The sequence below is a fragment of the Alexandromys fortis genome, unplaced genomic scaffold, assembly GCF_014885135.2.
Source record: "Alexandromys fortis isolate MF-2015 unplaced genomic scaffold, M_Fortis_MF-2015_v1.1 scaffold_145, whole genome shotgun sequence".
Lineage (NCBI taxonomy): Eukaryota > Metazoa > Chordata > Mammalia > Rodentia > Cricetidae > Alexandromys > Alexandromys fortis.
Genome location: NW_026068049.1, coordinates 2,130,666 through 2,146,961, shown reverse-complemented (window position 1 = coordinate 2,146,961; position 16,296 = coordinate 2,130,666). Strand labels below are relative to the sequence as shown.

Below are 16,296 nucleotides of genomic sequence, written 5' to 3'. Positions count from 1 at the left end.
TGGAAAGTCCAAAGTCCTCCCTGCTCCATCTTGGTCTAGGAAGGTGGATGTCAGCCTGCTTTCTTATATGCCCCAGGACCACCCTCTCTAGGGCGGCACCACCCACAACAGGCTAAATGACCCTCCCCCCCATATCACTAATCAAGAAAGTACCCCACAGACTTGACTACAGTTAATGTTATGGAGACATTTTCTCAATTAAGAAGCCATTCTCCCAGCTATGTCTAGGTTTTGTGTCAAGTTAATAAAAACTAGCCAGCACAATCACTGTGCTTTTATGTAGGTGCCTAGGATCCAAACTCAGGTCACTGTGCTTGCAGGGCAGGAACATCACAGTTGAGCTACTCTACCAGCCTTGATTGCAGAGGTATTCTTAGAACTGAACACCTCGCACAGTGGCTGCAAGTTAGATTTATCCAAGGTGTGATTATTATTAATTGGAAAGATTTCTTTCTAATTGGGTAAATGAAACTGAGCAAGTGACTATAATGTGTGAAAATATGAGTGAGCTGGTCATGCTTTAGTGAAAGGGTCGGGGCTTTGAGGATACAATTAGAGGTCTGGTGAGATGGGGCAAGAGGCATCTATGTAATAAACAGATGGTACTATTGTCCCTTTGCAGCTATTTCTAGTCACTGCCCTGGTGGGTGGGGTGGCTGTGTCAGATGTCTAGGCCACCTCTGAAGGACAGAGGTTGTAGGGAGGGCTCCCAAGAACCTCTGCGACTTTGTGTTTTGCTTCTGCCTTGTTCCATTGTGCACATCACCTTAGGTGATGGCCCTGGAGAGCAGAGCATCCCCCACCCTGCCTGAGGACGCTAAAGAGTGGCATTTGCTATCTCTGATGCTTCTTTTAGTTGTTGGTGGGAGTGTGTAGTAGAGATCAAGGCACTGTGTGCAGGCTGACTGTTGCCTAGAGTAGTTTCCTTGCCCCCAGCACACTGATCTCTGATGTGCGATTCCTCTCTGGATGCTGTAAATAACATTGGTTAATAAAGAAGCTGCTTTGGGCCTATTGAAGAACAGAGTAGGTGTTCCTATTGAAACACAAGGTGAGAGTTCCAAGCAGATAGAGGAGGAGAGAGGAGGTGGAGTCAATGAGATGCCGTGTAGCTGCCACAGGAGACAAATGCCAGATGCCAGAGGGAACCTTACCAGTAGGCTATAACCACATGGTGATACTCAGATTAATAGAAATGGGTTAATTTAGGATATAAAAGCTAGCCAATAAGAAGTGTGGGCTAGGGGCTGGAGAGATGGCTCAGTGGTTAAGAGCATTGCCTGCTCTTCCAAAGGTCCTGAGTTCAATTCCCAGCAACCACATGGTGGCTCACAACCATCTGTAATGGGGTCTGGTGCCCTCTTCTGGCCTGCAGGCATATACACAGACAGAATATTGTATACATAATAAAATAAATAAATATTTAAAAAAAAAGAAGCGTGGGCTAATAGGCCAAGCAGTGCTGTAACAATACAGTTTCTGTGTGATTATTTTGGGTCTGGGCAACTGGGAAAGGAACAAGCAGCCTCCGTCAACAGACATCCACATTATCTGTCTTTTTCTTTCTCCTCCCTATCCCAGTGATTTTCCAAATGGATCGAATGACCCTCTCCTTTCTTAGTTAACCTAAAAACATGAGGGGTAGCTGAGCAGTGGTGGTGCATGCCTTTAATCCCAGCACTTGGGAGGCAGTGACAGGTGGATCTCTGTGAGTTCGTGGCCAGCCTGGTCTACAGACTGAGTTCCAGGACAGGCTCTAAAGCTACAGAGAAACCCTGTCTTGAAAACCCAACAAACAAATAAACAAACAAAATCCAAAACAAGCAAACAAACAAACAAAAATCAAGCATTCATGAGGGGTGGAATATTCTAGAGCTTTTTAATTCAAGAACTTAGAACTCCAGTGACAATTTCCCCCACCATTTACAAGCTAGATGCTGTGACACAGACCATTTGTAGGAGATGGCAAGCTGAGCCGTGTCCTGGCTTTGTGTCAACCCCTTGGTTGCTAATTTGGAAGATATGGCAGTTTCTAAGGGTCTCAACACATTGCTCCAAATATAATGAGATTGCGTTTCATCCTCATTAGAGCTTGACTCACTTCTGACCGAGGCAGCTGTCTGTCTGGGGTCAGCTCACAAAAGGATGAAAACATCCTTAAAGTGGATGTTTTCTTCCTTCATTTTAGGAGATTATGGCTTAGAGTAAACCAGTCGGGCCTACCAAGTTTGGATGTTTTATTTAAAACCAAAGAGTAAGGGCTAGAGAGATGACACAGTGCTTACGAGCACTTTCTGCTCCTCCAGTGAACTCTAGTGCAGTTCTCAGAAGTCTGGTTTGTCAGTTCGCTATCGCCTGTAACACCAGCTCCAGCGGTTCAGACCCTCCCCTGGTCTCAGAGGACACTGCACTCACACACTCAAACACACACACACACACACACACACACACACACACACACACACATACACATTTCAAAATAAAAAAGGAACATAGGCCTCCTGGGAGCAACCCTTCCCCCAGCACTTCCTAGCTATGTGATTTGCACAAGTCAATCAAATCCTCTTTGCCTGGTTCCTTATCCATGGAATGCAGAACTCGCAAATGTTTTGGTGATGACTAAATAGGATGCTTTGTTTTGGGAACAGTGCAAGCACGCTGGGAATATTGTAAGCCTTCATGACTTAGCAGTGTTGGGGCTGGAGAGATGACTCGGTGAGTAAGACATTGGTTGTTCTTGCTCAGAGCCTGGGTTCAGTTCCAGCACCCACATGACCGCACACAACCGTCCATAACCCCAGTTCCAAGAGGTGAGATGCTGTCCTCTAGCCTGGTCAAGATCCAGTCATACTCGTGGTACACACATATGCGGGCAAAACATTTGCCTATACACATAACAAAAATTAAATCTTTTATTAAAAAATATTTGTGATATTACTAGTTCAGTGGTTGTTTTGAGGAATTTAGTGTTATTTTGTGTTTTCAAATTAAAACTGAAACAAAATTTTATAAGCAAAATTTAAAGCTAAATGTGTTTGTATTCATGTAATATAGATCTCTCTATATATGTCTGTGTTTATATCCATGTATGTTTTGTATGTGTACTTTAATTTAGCCACAGAAATACATCTGGAAAGAAACTGTTAGCAAATCATTTTATAAAGAGGACAAACTTATTCTTTTATTTTTTATCCTGTTATAGCTTTTTAAATTATGTGTTAATTTTCTGATGAATTAATAAGACTGAAATAAGACAAAACAAAATCAGTCAACATTATAAACAACCTTGGAGCATACTTCTTCCTTATCCGAAAAAGAGACTAGTTGAATAGACAAATACAGTTACTCTGTAAGAAACTCCAGAGACACCTTTCCCAGCTGATTGGCATAGGCTTGTTGTTAGCTTTTGGTGGTAAGATCTGATTTTACTGCAACTCATAGCCTGGAATTCTTCTGAATTCCTTTTGCTTTGAATTGGTTCCATGGCATCTAAGAAATTTTGAATGTCTCTGAACCGTTTGTTCCCTTCCTATGCGAATGTGCTCATCTTGCATTTGAGTCCCATTTATAGGCCACTGTAGGCCAAAGACTTTGTCAAATTCTTCAGGATTCCCAATTGCTCCCATCATGCTCCCAATTGCTCATATCATGGAACATATATACAATATCTGCTTGATACATACCCTTGGATTAAATGGCTGGGATCTAGTATTACAATAAAGCCATTTGATGCTGCAAAAAAAGAACATTAACAACCTTCAATTAACAACTAACAAATTTCAAAGCTTTTCTGCAATCAAAGTGTATTTCTTATCCATGGAAGGCCGTACACATTGGAAGAGCTCTTTTTGCGTAGCGGCTAGTGATCTAGCCTTCTCAGGCTGACCTGACTTCTGAGTTTTGTACTGGAAAAAGGAGAGGAGACAAATTGCCTCCAGTGTCTGAGATTACTTCTTTTCAGCTTTCCATTAATCAGGAATTAGTGTCGAGACTGGACTTCAACCATAAGAGAGACCAGGGTGTGCAGGGGGACACAGGGTCACGCAGAAGTGATAGTTGTCTATGCCTCATCTCTATGCTATACCTCTGGGAAAATAATTGTGCTTCCTTCACGCCAGCGAAATCGACCGACACACGCGTGGACTCTGAGGCTTGTTTCATATCGGCACAAGCAGGCATATATTTAGTACTGACTATACCAGGTACTATTTTATGACTTTGGAAGACAGTAGGTGGATGGAGTCCAGACCTCTCACACTGCAAGAGCTGACTTTCTAGAGCAAGATAATAAACATAATGCAGAGTATGTCATTTGGAAACAAATATTGGAGACGTGTACATGGGGCATTGGGCCTGTACTGCTGTGTGGAGGTAGCGTGAAGCCCTGTTTGATGTTGTTTGTTAGTTTGTTTGGGTTTTTGGGTTTTTTTGGGAGGGGGGACAGGGTTTCCCTGACTGTCCTGAAACTAGCTTTTTAGACCAGGGTGGCCTTGAACTCACAGAGATCCACCTGCCTCTGCCTTTCCAGTGCTGGGGTTAAAGGACCTGTGCCCGTGAAGCCCTGTTTTAAGTGGATAGATCAAGAACAACTCACTGTGGAGGATAACATTGTGGTGAGAACCTGGAGACGAGAGGCATTTGGATGTCAAGGCAGAGAGCCTTGCTGTGGAAATATGAACAAACTTTGGGGTGGGGTTGGGAGGTCAGGATACTTGGTATCTTGGCAGGTGGCGGGGAAGTCAGGGTGGTGACAGCAGGTGTGCAGTCAGAGAGGACGGAGGTAGGATTTCAGGTCCACTGAGTACAGACCAACAACCATGTATGCTACTTTATTCTATGACGTATGAAGCCAATGAAGTTTGGGGGCTGAGGAGTAGTAATACAGACATCTGTAATTATATTGGGTTTAGACTTTGAGGTTGGGACCAAAGTAGAGAAACAGTTATTACCAAAATTCAAATGAGGGGCAATGGGGGCTTGGATCATTTTCATCAACTCCCCCCAAAGTTGAAGGAACACATTTTATTTCTAGTTTTTTAAAATAGCTATATGTCCGTCTATCTATCTGTTGATCTATCTATCTATCTATCTATCTATCTATCTATCTATCTATCTATCCATCCATCCATCCATCCATCGATCGATCGATCGATCGATCGATCTATCTATCTATCTATCTATCTGCTTATTTTTGAGACAGAGTCTCATATCATCCAAGCTGGTGTTGAACTTGAGATGTAACTAGGAATGACCTTGATCTTCTCCTGCCTGTACCTTCCAAGTACTAGGCTCATCAGCATGTCACCAGTGCTGGGGACTGGACCCAGAGCTTCAGGAATGCCAAGCAAGCACTCTGCCAAGTGAGCTAAATCCCTTATCTGGAGAGATTCACATTAAAGGGAGAAATTTTTACACACATATGAGTAACTTTTTTTTAATATAGTTTTATTTCGTCTGTTGCTTTTTTGAGATAGGATTTTTCTGTAAAACGCTCTGGCTGTCACGGAACTCATTTTGTAGACCAGGCTGGCCTTGAACTCGCAGAGATCCACCTGCCTTTGTCTCCCGAGTGCTGGGATTAAAGGCGTGAGCCACCGTGCAATACCTTTTGCTAATAAGTTGCGTCCAGAGATGGCTCAGCAGTTAAGAGCACTGTCTGCTCTTTCAAAGGTTCTGAGTTCAGTTCCCAGCAACCACATAGTGTCTTACAACTATCTATAATGAGATCTGGTGTCCTCTCGAGGAAGAGACCTCAGTCGTAATCATCAACTTAGACCATGAAACCCAATATGGACAAGTTCAACAGAACCGCCATGTATGGGCTATCCATGCATGCTTCAGCATTGCCAGGGCATAAATTTCTCTCTCTTTTCAAAAATATGGGTCTAACTGCAATGTCACTTTTACTACCTCAATTCTGATATTCTATTGTTTCATCAATGCGTTGGTTTAGGAAATACTTCTGCAATATCAGCAGCTTCCAGAGGCCAACTATTTAGACCTGACCGCTGCTTTTCAGAAATTTAGTGTGGTAGGACACACACACACACACACACACACACACACAAAACCACCCAGTAGTATCATACCATTTAACATCAAAACTAACCACAGCAGAGCATTATAATCACAATGGGACCTATTATGGAACATTATCCAGAGCCCACTAACTGCTGTTTGTTATCCGTACCAGACAAGCCTTTGGGCATAGTGATGATGTGGACACATTTGTTATAATGACTATGATTTAATGTTTTTCTGACAAATGGCACTGTAATAAAATGAGAGAAAATATTGAACTGTCTCGAAATGTTATAGATATGTTCTGCCATCCCTCAGCGTAAAGGATTCTGCCAGTTCACTACCTACCTAAAAGCCAGCTTCAAAAAGAAATGTTTCATTGTTAACCAACATTGCTGGGAACTCAGGCTCACTGATTGGCAGCCACTTAAATCCTCTTCGGTTCATTCATTGCATGTTTTCTTTTCTTTCTTTTTTTTTCTCTTTCCTTTTAATTATCTGCTCTGCAGAACCTCACACTGAAGCCGCCACTCAGCTCCCATGATGGCACCACCCAAACTGCACATCCTCTTCTGCCTCTTCTGCTGCCTCCCCCGGGTGCATCCTCTTCACGGGCAAGACCCTCCTCCTTTTGACTTTAGGACCCCAGGTAAGAGACGTCAAACTCCAAGTGACTACAAGATGCTGCATGTTTTGCTGTGTGAGGAAGTCCTCTTCAGAAGTGTTCGTCCAGGGGCTGGGGAGATGGCCCAGGTTAGTAATTGCTGTGCAAACTTGAGGACCTGAGATTGGACCCCCAACACTGATGTAAGAAGTCTCCAGTGTTGTGGGGGGTGGGCAGAGATGGGAGATACCTGCAACTTACTGCCTAGCCATCCTAGAAGATTGGATGAGCATCAGGTTCAGGGAGAGATCCTGCCTCAAAAAAGCAAAGATGGAGGCTGGTCGTAAAAGACACTGTTCATTGACCTCTGGCTTCTACAGTCATGTTTATACATATGCACGTGCACCTGAACATGCATGTGGGCATGTACACACTATCAGGGGTTTACCACACATGCACATAAATATGCACACATGCATGTAAATATATTCAAGGAAATATTCATTGTGCCGTAGGGAGGGACCTCTCTCCTCTCTATGACCCCAACCGAACAAGCGTGTGTTTTCTTGTCAGCTTGTTATGATCATGGAAAACGCCCAAAATATTTCCACCTCCCCTTTTTCTGTTCCTATTCACCACCTCCCAGGTGCAGGAGAACACTTGCCTTTGGCATTTACAAGGCAGTCTTCATCCCTGCTCTTGTCTTGACAAACAAGCTTAGTCTTGGGGAGGTGGGGAGGTATGTGAGGAGATAACAATCTAGATTCTTGGGGTCCAGAGGGACTGGACTGTTTCTACCTAGGTATGAGGAGAAGCGGAAGCAAGTAGATGCCTGGAACTCTAAAGAAGAACAGATGTGGTCACTTTCTCTCTTTGTGTTAAGAGGGGATAAAAGAAGGGGAGGTTTAGACCATACGAGGAAGAGTAGCCAGTGTGGAACAGGTATGTCTCTTGTCACCAAGAAGGACCTATCTTGCAAGGACATTGCTTTTGAAGTATTGTGAATGCCTGTTCATCTTAAAGAACTGTGACACATGTAGTCTCAACCTATGCTTGTGGGGAGCACAGCAGGAGGTGCTAGAGAATGATGTCACACTGTCTACACCCACATCTATATACCTGAATACATGTACTCACTTTGCCTCTAGCTATTTGGGCTGGTTGGGTGACTCCTTCCCACGGTATCTACAAAAGGGCTTGCATAACTCCGTGTCATCGAGATACACTTTGCCCTACTTCATAACTGGGAAAATGGATGAATAGATAGGAAAAGGACTGGCCTTATATTGATATTTGCACAGGTAATTAAATAATATCTCAGAGGTCCATTCATCCCTCAACCCCTCTTAGGAAGTGAAGGCCTATGGATATGGCGGTTACTAAGGTGACTAAAAGCTTGTCATCAGGGAAGCTGTGACCTACTTGAAGTTAAGTTTTCCAAGTATCAGGTTCAGGAATTGGAAACAGGACACAGGATGGGTACATTTTATATCATTTACTCTTATGGTGCAGGGTGAGACTTTAAAGACATGGTTTCTATCCTCTTATCTTTAAACATCACTAGAAATCTGTTCTTTGAGCATAGGGTTATTAATCATTTGTCTTCCTGGGACTTGTGTTAGCCTAATGCCATACTCATTCTAGATATTCGAAAGTTGATACATGTATACTTTTAAATTGTAATAGATTAAAACAGTAGATGATTAATTTCTTGTTAAAGGAATACATAGAAAATATAGTTCATTCAGGTAATGATGTTTACTTGTGAGTGCGTGTTTGTGTTATAAGTGCCTGTGTGTCTGTGAGTGTCCACACCTGTATACATACACTGAAGCCAGAGGAAAATGTCCAGGATCCTGTTCTAGTGCTTCCCACCTCATTCCCTGGAGACAGGGTCTCACACTGAACCTGAAACTAGACTGACAGTCAGCAAGCTCCAGAGATCCTCCTGTCTTTCTGCCTCAGCGCTGGGGTTTCAGGTCCGTGCAGCCAGGCCTAGGGTTTTATGTGGTGCTGCAGATTTAACTCGGGTCCTCATGCTTATGCAGCGAACACATTAACTCGTGTCCCCACATGGGCTGTTGGTTGATTGGTACTGCCTTATGTAGCCCAGGCTGATCTCTAACTCACTAGACAGCAAATGCTAGCCTCGAATTATTTATCCTGTTCTCTTTGCCAGCACTGATATTCCAGGCATGTATGTGCTGCCATACCTGGGAAAGCTTACCAGTATGGGCTAGAGATACACTACATGCTGATGAAGGACAATAAAAGTATAAAAGAGAATGCATTTTTTCCAGAATGTATACATCCCAAGACCTAGGACATTTGACTAACAAAAATATATACCAAGTAGCATCCTAAGAGTCCAAAGTTCCTATTCAAATAAACTTGAAGATTGGGAAAAGATGAATTCTGAGCCCCAGTCTATAGCATCCAAGATGGGTTGTTCCGACATCTCTTTCTTCCGTCTTGTGATGATTCCAAACAGCTAGGAGGATGGAGATGCAGGCTCATGTGATGTGCGAGCTGTAAGGCACCCTTTGCTGCACCCAGTGTAGTACTTGTGGCTCCTAGATTTGGGTGAACAGGCTCCTAAAGTAGAGAAGGTCAGTTGTTTGAGGAGGTTCCCATGGTTTCAGTAGAATGAAGACCTCACACATGGGCTGTGGAACTCTACTGATAGGAAGGTCTCCAAAGCAGCTAAGAGTTCTCTGGGGCTCCTCACTGAGCTGTGAGAGCCAGTGGTCTCCCCACTGGTCCAGCCCTGCTATGGCTGCCTATAAGTGGGGTACAGCCGCACACTGGCTGTTCACCACAGAAGGAGAGGCAGAGGTGTCTTCTACCCCATTACTCTCTAGACTTGTGGCCCCCCAGTTACACCAAGCTTGACTCCACAGATAATCTTACATGGGAGAGGAAGAAGCTTTTGTGATTCTAAAGAAGCCCCGGAATGTTCACCAAGAGGAGGCAAAAAGAAAAAAATAAAAAGTCTTTGGAGAAATGCCTGGAATTTTGAATGTGCCCTGAAGGAGAGTGGAAGCCCTAGGGTAGATCTGCTAAGCCCTTCTGAGGACTCCCCATCCTTTGAGTGGTGAGAGGTTACCGGCTCTGGAGAAGGGAAGAGTAACGGCAGTTGGCTTCCAGTTACATCCACAGCCAGTTTTAGGCACGCGATGAATACATTCCTATCATCTGCCTTCATCCGCACAGCTGTCTGGAGGTTGGTTAAGGGCCTTTATCTCCCGCTCTACCAAAGGCACCAGAGAGAGGAGTTGAATTCCTTAGGCTGGAGCACCATAGCTCAGTATGTGAAACAGGACCACTTGGGTCCAGCACTGGACTTCACTCCACTTTACCCTGTCTTTCTTGAAATTGCCTCCTACCATTGCTTAGTCAGTGTGGTGGGCCAAGAGGTCTGGACCACGACACAACATCTCTTCAACTTGAGTCAGCCTACTTTGAATCTTTTTGGTTCAGTTGAGTTGGAGTGAGGACTGGGATCTATCTGCCTTGGTCAGCTCTGGGTGAGACCCATGATGCCGGCCTGAGGATCAGCTTCGCGTAGGAGGCCTTGTGTATTGAAGCCTCCGTCGGCCGGCTGGTGCTCCACATCTGAGTCATCAGTGGAGGATGTGAAGAAGATTACTGCCAAGATGCAAAACCTTGCTGAGCAATGCTGCGCGATAACAAGGCGGGTGCCACACTTCACATAGCTCTGGGTGTTTGGCAGTGCAAAACACAGAGTCTGTGCAGCAGAATAATCAGCTCCCATGGTTCAACAAAGTACATGCTGAGGGCAGACTCAGTGTATAAAGAAACGTATGAGTCTCGATTTGTTGGCATTTTTTAAAATATTTATTTATTATGTATACATTTTTCTGTCTGTGTGTATGCCTGCAGGCCAGAAGAGGGCACCAGAGCCCTCTACAGATGGTTGTGAGCCACCATGTGGTTGCTGGGAATTGAACTCAGGACCTTTGGAAGAGCAGGCAATGCTCTTAATCTCTGAGCCATCTCTTCAGCCCCCCAACATCTTTTTTTTTAATCATTGTATTTGATGTATTAGTGTTCTGCATGCCAGAAGAGGGCATCAGATCCTATTATAGAGGGTTGTGAGGCACCATGTGGGTGCTAGCAATTGAACTTAGGACCCCTGGAAAAGCAGCCAGTGCTCTTAACCTCTGAGCCATCTCTCCAGCCCATGTACCCAACATCTAAAAGTAAAGCATGGATTCTATTGAGATTTAGAAAGGAGGGCAGTTGCAGGTATATGGAAGGGTTTGGACTTCAGAGAAAAAAAGAGTGGGTGGGTCAGAGATGATGCGCTTGAATGCAGGACAAGAGAGGTTGGTGGTGTTTCATCTTAGTGGCCCTCCTTCGCACAAAATCGTACTGAGCCTGGTTCACCAGCGGTTGTATTTACACTAGAGGGGCCAGCTCTTGAGCAGTAGCTAATCTGGGCCACTATCCTCATTCTTATGATCATATGGAATATGCCACACCTACAGAATTCCTGATTCTGAAGAAGAAATGTTTGTGTCTGGGATTAGGGATAACTCCCAAATAAGAACAAATCATAGATATTATGTGAAGACTTGCTTGACTTCCGGGATTCTGGCCTGCAGTTCACAAGATAGAGAATTCTAGGGTTTGGGGTGGGGCTGGACAGTTGCGGAGTGAGAAGAGGCAAGTGGGAGGTGGCCATTTAGTTTCATCTTGGCCACTGGCTTTGATATTGCTATGGAAACATGTCAGGTCCAGATGTACAGAAGTGTATGCTTGCTGTGCACAGTGGAACATGCCTTTAACCCTAGCACTGAGGAGGAAGAGACCAGCAGGCAGACCTTTGTGAGGCTGAGGCCAGCTTGGTCTACAGAGTGAGTTTCAGGACACCTAGGGCTACACTGAGAAGCCCTGTCTTCTCTCTCTCTCTCTCTCTCTCTCTCTCTCTCTCTCTCTCTCTCTCTCTCTCTCACACACACACACACACACACACACAGAGTATAAACACTAGTCAGAAGATGCCTGTCTACCTACATCTTTTTATTCCCCAAAGCCCCATACATGGTTTGTACAAAGCAGGCCCTTGAGTGGGGTGAGAAACGAGAGGGTGCTGGGGAAGTGAGTCTATTGGTAATGCGCTCGTCACACACGTATGATGATCAGATCTCAGACAGCACCCACGTAAAATCCGGGCATATGTCTGTAACTGCCAGTGCTGGGAAGGCGGAAACAGCTGAATCTGTGGCGCTCATTGGTCTGTTACCCAGTCCCATCAATCAGCTCCAAGTTCAGTGAGGATTGTGTCTCCAAAAAATGGGGTGGAGAGCAACTGAAGAGAAGAGCTGACATAGACCTCTGGCCTCCACATTCACAAATGAAAACACACACACACAGAGCCAGAAGCTATGAGCAGTACGTATTGCCTTGGAAGTCGCGGAGGATTGGGTTGCTGCCATGTGCTTACATTATCTGAACCTATTTTTCAGCATTGTTCCATAAGATACAAGCCATGATGTCTACTGCCAGCTCTGGCCATAGTAAAATCCCCAAAGGAAATGGATCTTACCCCGTCGGTTCTGCAGACTTGATGTTTGGTTATACTAATGAGGTAATGCCTTCCTTTGCCTTAACCTGAAATCCCAAGGCCTTGCCCTTGGTCTCTCGCACATGCACACGTGATGACTTGATCTTGCACTCACCTGGGAGTGACTAATTGGCTGTTCCTGTTGCGACACGTTTGCAACTGTGTTTTCCTTCAGTTGTTTATTGTCTCCTGGTTCAGAGGTTAATGTCCGGATGAATCCTACTTTATCTCAGATTTTTCTTCTAGTCAGAGCATGGCTCTTCTATCTTCTCCTTTGTGGTTATCTTCAGGCACTCGGCAGCTGGAACACTTCCCTAGACTTCTTAAGGAAAGACAGGGATCTGGGTCCTGGTGATAAACACATTCAAAGTGCTGCACCTGGACTGTGTTTGACTGAGTCTGTTCCTTTCTTTTTCCAACAGAGCGTCTTCTTGCGATTGTACTACCCATCTGAGGATCAAGAGCCCTTGGACACTGTTTGGATCCCAAACAAAGAATATTTTTTTGGTCTTAGTAAATTTCTTGGAACACCCCATTTTATAGGCAATTTTTTGAACTTCTTATATGGTAAGATTTCTATTGGTCCTGTTCTGAAGTTATATGCATAGTGTATGTATGTGTATATGTATGTGTATATGTGTATGTGTGTATATATGTATATGCATGTGTATATGTGTATGTATGTGTATATGTGTATGTATATCAGAAAGAAAGGTTAGAAGCAGTAAGACTACGGTTGATTTTTCTTCTACGATGGTAAGGATGGAGTTTCTTTTTCCTTTTCTAACTGTGTGTATGGTATGTGTATATGTGTGTTCTTATGCACATGAGTGCATTCATATGAAGGCTAGAGGACAGCCTGAGGTGTTATTTCTTTGGAACACAGTCCACCTCCTTTGAGACAGGCTCTCTCACTAATCTGGGGCTCACCAGTTAGGCTAGGATGGCTCATCGGCGAGCCCCAGGGACCCCCTTCTCAGCCTCTACAGCACTGGGATTACAGGCATGTGCCTCGTATTTTTATACCACATGCAAGGGCAACACTTTAACAGTTAAGAGATCTCCCTAGCCAGAGATACAGGATTTCCTAAGGAATTAGGCAACATTGAGAGAAGCAAGTGTTCTTTATCATTTTGCGAATTCTGATTTGGATGGGATGGGATGGGGTAGGGATGTCATATTTGCCTTAACATCTTCTTATTCCTGCTTCACAATTTCCCTTTTTACATCTTGTGGTGGAAGCCACCATGTGGTGAGAACAGCAAATTGTCTGGTGGGACCATTGCCTGTACGTATTGTTTCAGACAAAAATAGAAAAATAGAAGTCAAGCCTAACTACCATCTCATTTATCATAGGAGATCTCAGTTCCTGCCCATCACCCACCCACAGAGGACCCACTTCTGTCCTACAGTCTCTCCTACAGTCCAAGGCAGCCATTATTTTATACACTCGCATTATATCACGGAGACTTTCCATTCCTATCATTTGTTAGATTGGACGTAAATTTGAACCTATGTTAATTATACCTTCAAATTTATCCTTCAATCTTGAAGAAGCCACTTGTTGGTCCTGGCCACCCAGAACCAAAATAATCACACAGAAACTGTATTAATTAAAACACTGCTTGGCCCATTAGCTCTAGCTTCTTACTGGCTAACTCTTATATTAATTTAACCCATTTCTATTAATTTGTATATTGTCATGTAGCAGTGGCTTACCGGCAAAGATTCAGCATGTCTGATTCTGGCAGCTCCATGGCTTCCCTCTGACTCTGCCCTTCTTCCTCCCAGCATTCAGTCCAGTTCTCCTCACCTACCTAAATTCTGCCCTATCAACAGGCCAAGGCAGTTTCTTTATTCATTAATGGTAATCATAGCACACAGAGGAGACTCCCACACTTCAAGTTTTTCAGCTTTGGGAATTCTCTTTAAGCTTATCTTCAGATTTTCATAGAAATTACTTTAAAGCAGGAAAATGCCCTAAACTAGAAAATACTGCTGCATACCATGGCAGCCATCACATGCAGTCTTCATGACCACATATTTGTGTATGAGATAATGACATCCAAATGATCATACCACACAAATGATTAAAAACACTAAGGTGTGAAGGAAGGGACGTGGTATTTTCCAGTCTCGAGCTTTTTACTAGGACTTTATATACAGAAAATGGGCGCTTTATATAAAAAACTAATTAAATAATGAGTTTCGTTAAAAGTGCCTAAAATCACAATCACTCCCACCATTTTGTAGAAGAGGAATCTGAAGCTGAGGACCATGCCCGTGGTCAGTAACTAGTCAGTGGCCATTTCATGCACTGGCGTGTGAATTCCCCATCTCTCCTATCTTTTGCTGGACTGTGAAGCACCATGAGAGGAGTCTTTGGGTCTCAGGTCCTGGCTATCAGTACAATGATCTAAGGTCTCCTGCATGGTTAGTTTTAAATTAAATGTTCAACATTATCTCAAAACCTCAAAATAGAAGCAAGCAGTGTCCTCGCAGAATATACCTGTAAGTAGGAAAACTTCTCCCCGTGGGGCCAGTGACAGTGACTAGTAATGCACTCACGGGGGAAAAGACCCACTGAGGTCCCTGGTTGGTGAGTGTCTAGTATCTGGCTTTTTAAGTGAGAGTACCAATTTTTAAAATCATTGTTAAGACTGCACGGGTTGGGGATTTGTACCCAGAGGATAGAAATTTGTTAGCTAGCAGCATTCAAGCCAGAGGAAATACTGATTTCCTTCCTACTGTTGCCCAGGTTCAATGAAAACGCCTGCAAGCTGGAATTCTCCTCTGAAGACTGGTGAAAAATATCCACTAATTGTCTTTTCTCATGGTCTTGGAGGCTTCAGGTAATGCTTGGGAGACCAGACAGTTTTAGTTCGGAGCCATCCCTGCCTAGATTTGTTGCTTTAAAAACAAGCAAACAAACAAAGGATCAGATTTCAGAATGTAATGTTGGCCCATGTTGGACACTTGGGGTTCCCACTGACTGTGGGACTGGTTGAAAGTTGGGTAGAATCTCTTCTCAGCACTGTAGTCATAGTCTAGAAAATTATTTGATTTCAAGAAACTGATTTAGCCTGCCGTCTATAGAAAAGCTGTCTGGGAGCAGAGCTACGTGCATTCAGCTTTTTCGCATTGTTAATGGTTTGCCACAGCAGGATTGAGCCTTCTTTCTCACACAGCCGGAAATAGCTACTCTGACCTGCAGAAGGCGGGGCTTAAAGTCTACACCATCGACCACATCACTTCCTGTGCCTCCAGCAGTGGAAAACACAGTTCCCAAACATCCTTTTTCTATTTCTCCGGACATGGACTGTGGAACTCATGGCGCGGGAAAGAGGTCGTAGAAAATGGAGATGTGGCAGGGTGTGGCTGTGACTGAGTTATGTGCCCTCTTCTCACAGTCTGATCATTTCCAGAACACTAGACATGCTAAGTAGCCACACTGCTTTAAGTAGGTTCAAGGCACCGAAGGTACATGCGTTCACTTGACCACAGCTGAGAAGACTCAAGGGCCTGAAGCAGGCCAAGCAGCTAGGAAGTGATGGAACCTGACATACCTTCCTATGTATGGCCTCCCTGTGTGCATTACCTTGTCAAAAGTTTCTGAAGTTGTGAAGGAGGTTCACTTCCTGCTCTTGCAGAGAACCCAAGTTCATATACCAAAGCCCCCATCAGGTAGCCCTCAGCTACAGATGACTCCAGCTCCAAGGGATACAATGCCCTCTTCTGGCCTCCACATGCACCTGCACACGTGTGCACGTACACAAATAAAAAAATTTAAATCTTTGAAAAAGAAAATCTTTAATCCCAGCACTGAGGAGGCAGAGACAGGTGGATCTCTGTGAGTTCGAGACCAGCCTAGTCTACAAGAACTAGTTCCAGGAGAGGCTCCAAAAGCTACAGAGAAACCCTGTATTGAAAATCAACAACAACAACAAAAGAAATAAAAAGGATTATATGAATGTTTTAATAAACACCAAGAGGCTGAGCTCTCACACTAAGGCTACCCGCCCAGAGCAGTGAGCCTCAAGGTCCTCAGTTAAGAGAGCCCTGCACCCTCAGCCTGGGCTCA

General features: G+C 44.1%; 1 protein-coding gene across 1 annotated transcript in view; it reads left to right on the top strand.

Moving 5' to 3' along the window:
* Pla2g7 (phospholipase A2 group VII) overlaps positions 1-16,296 on the top strand; it is a 45,464-nt gene that overhangs the window by 16,397 nt on the left and 12,771 nt on the right. Inside the window, exons 2-6 of the mRNA XM_050119384.1 lie at positions 6,531-6,670; positions 12,118-12,239; positions 12,638-12,782; positions 14,974-15,067; positions 15,626-15,695. Coding sequence (XP_049975341.1) covers positions 6,562-6,670; positions 12,118-12,239; positions 12,638-12,782; positions 14,974-15,067; positions 15,626-15,695 — 540 coding nt within the window. The 5' untranslated portion in view covers positions 6,531-6,561. The remainder of the gene's footprint in view (positions 1-6,530; positions 6,671-12,117; positions 12,240-12,637; positions 12,783-14,973; positions 15,068-15,625; positions 15,696-16,296) is intronic.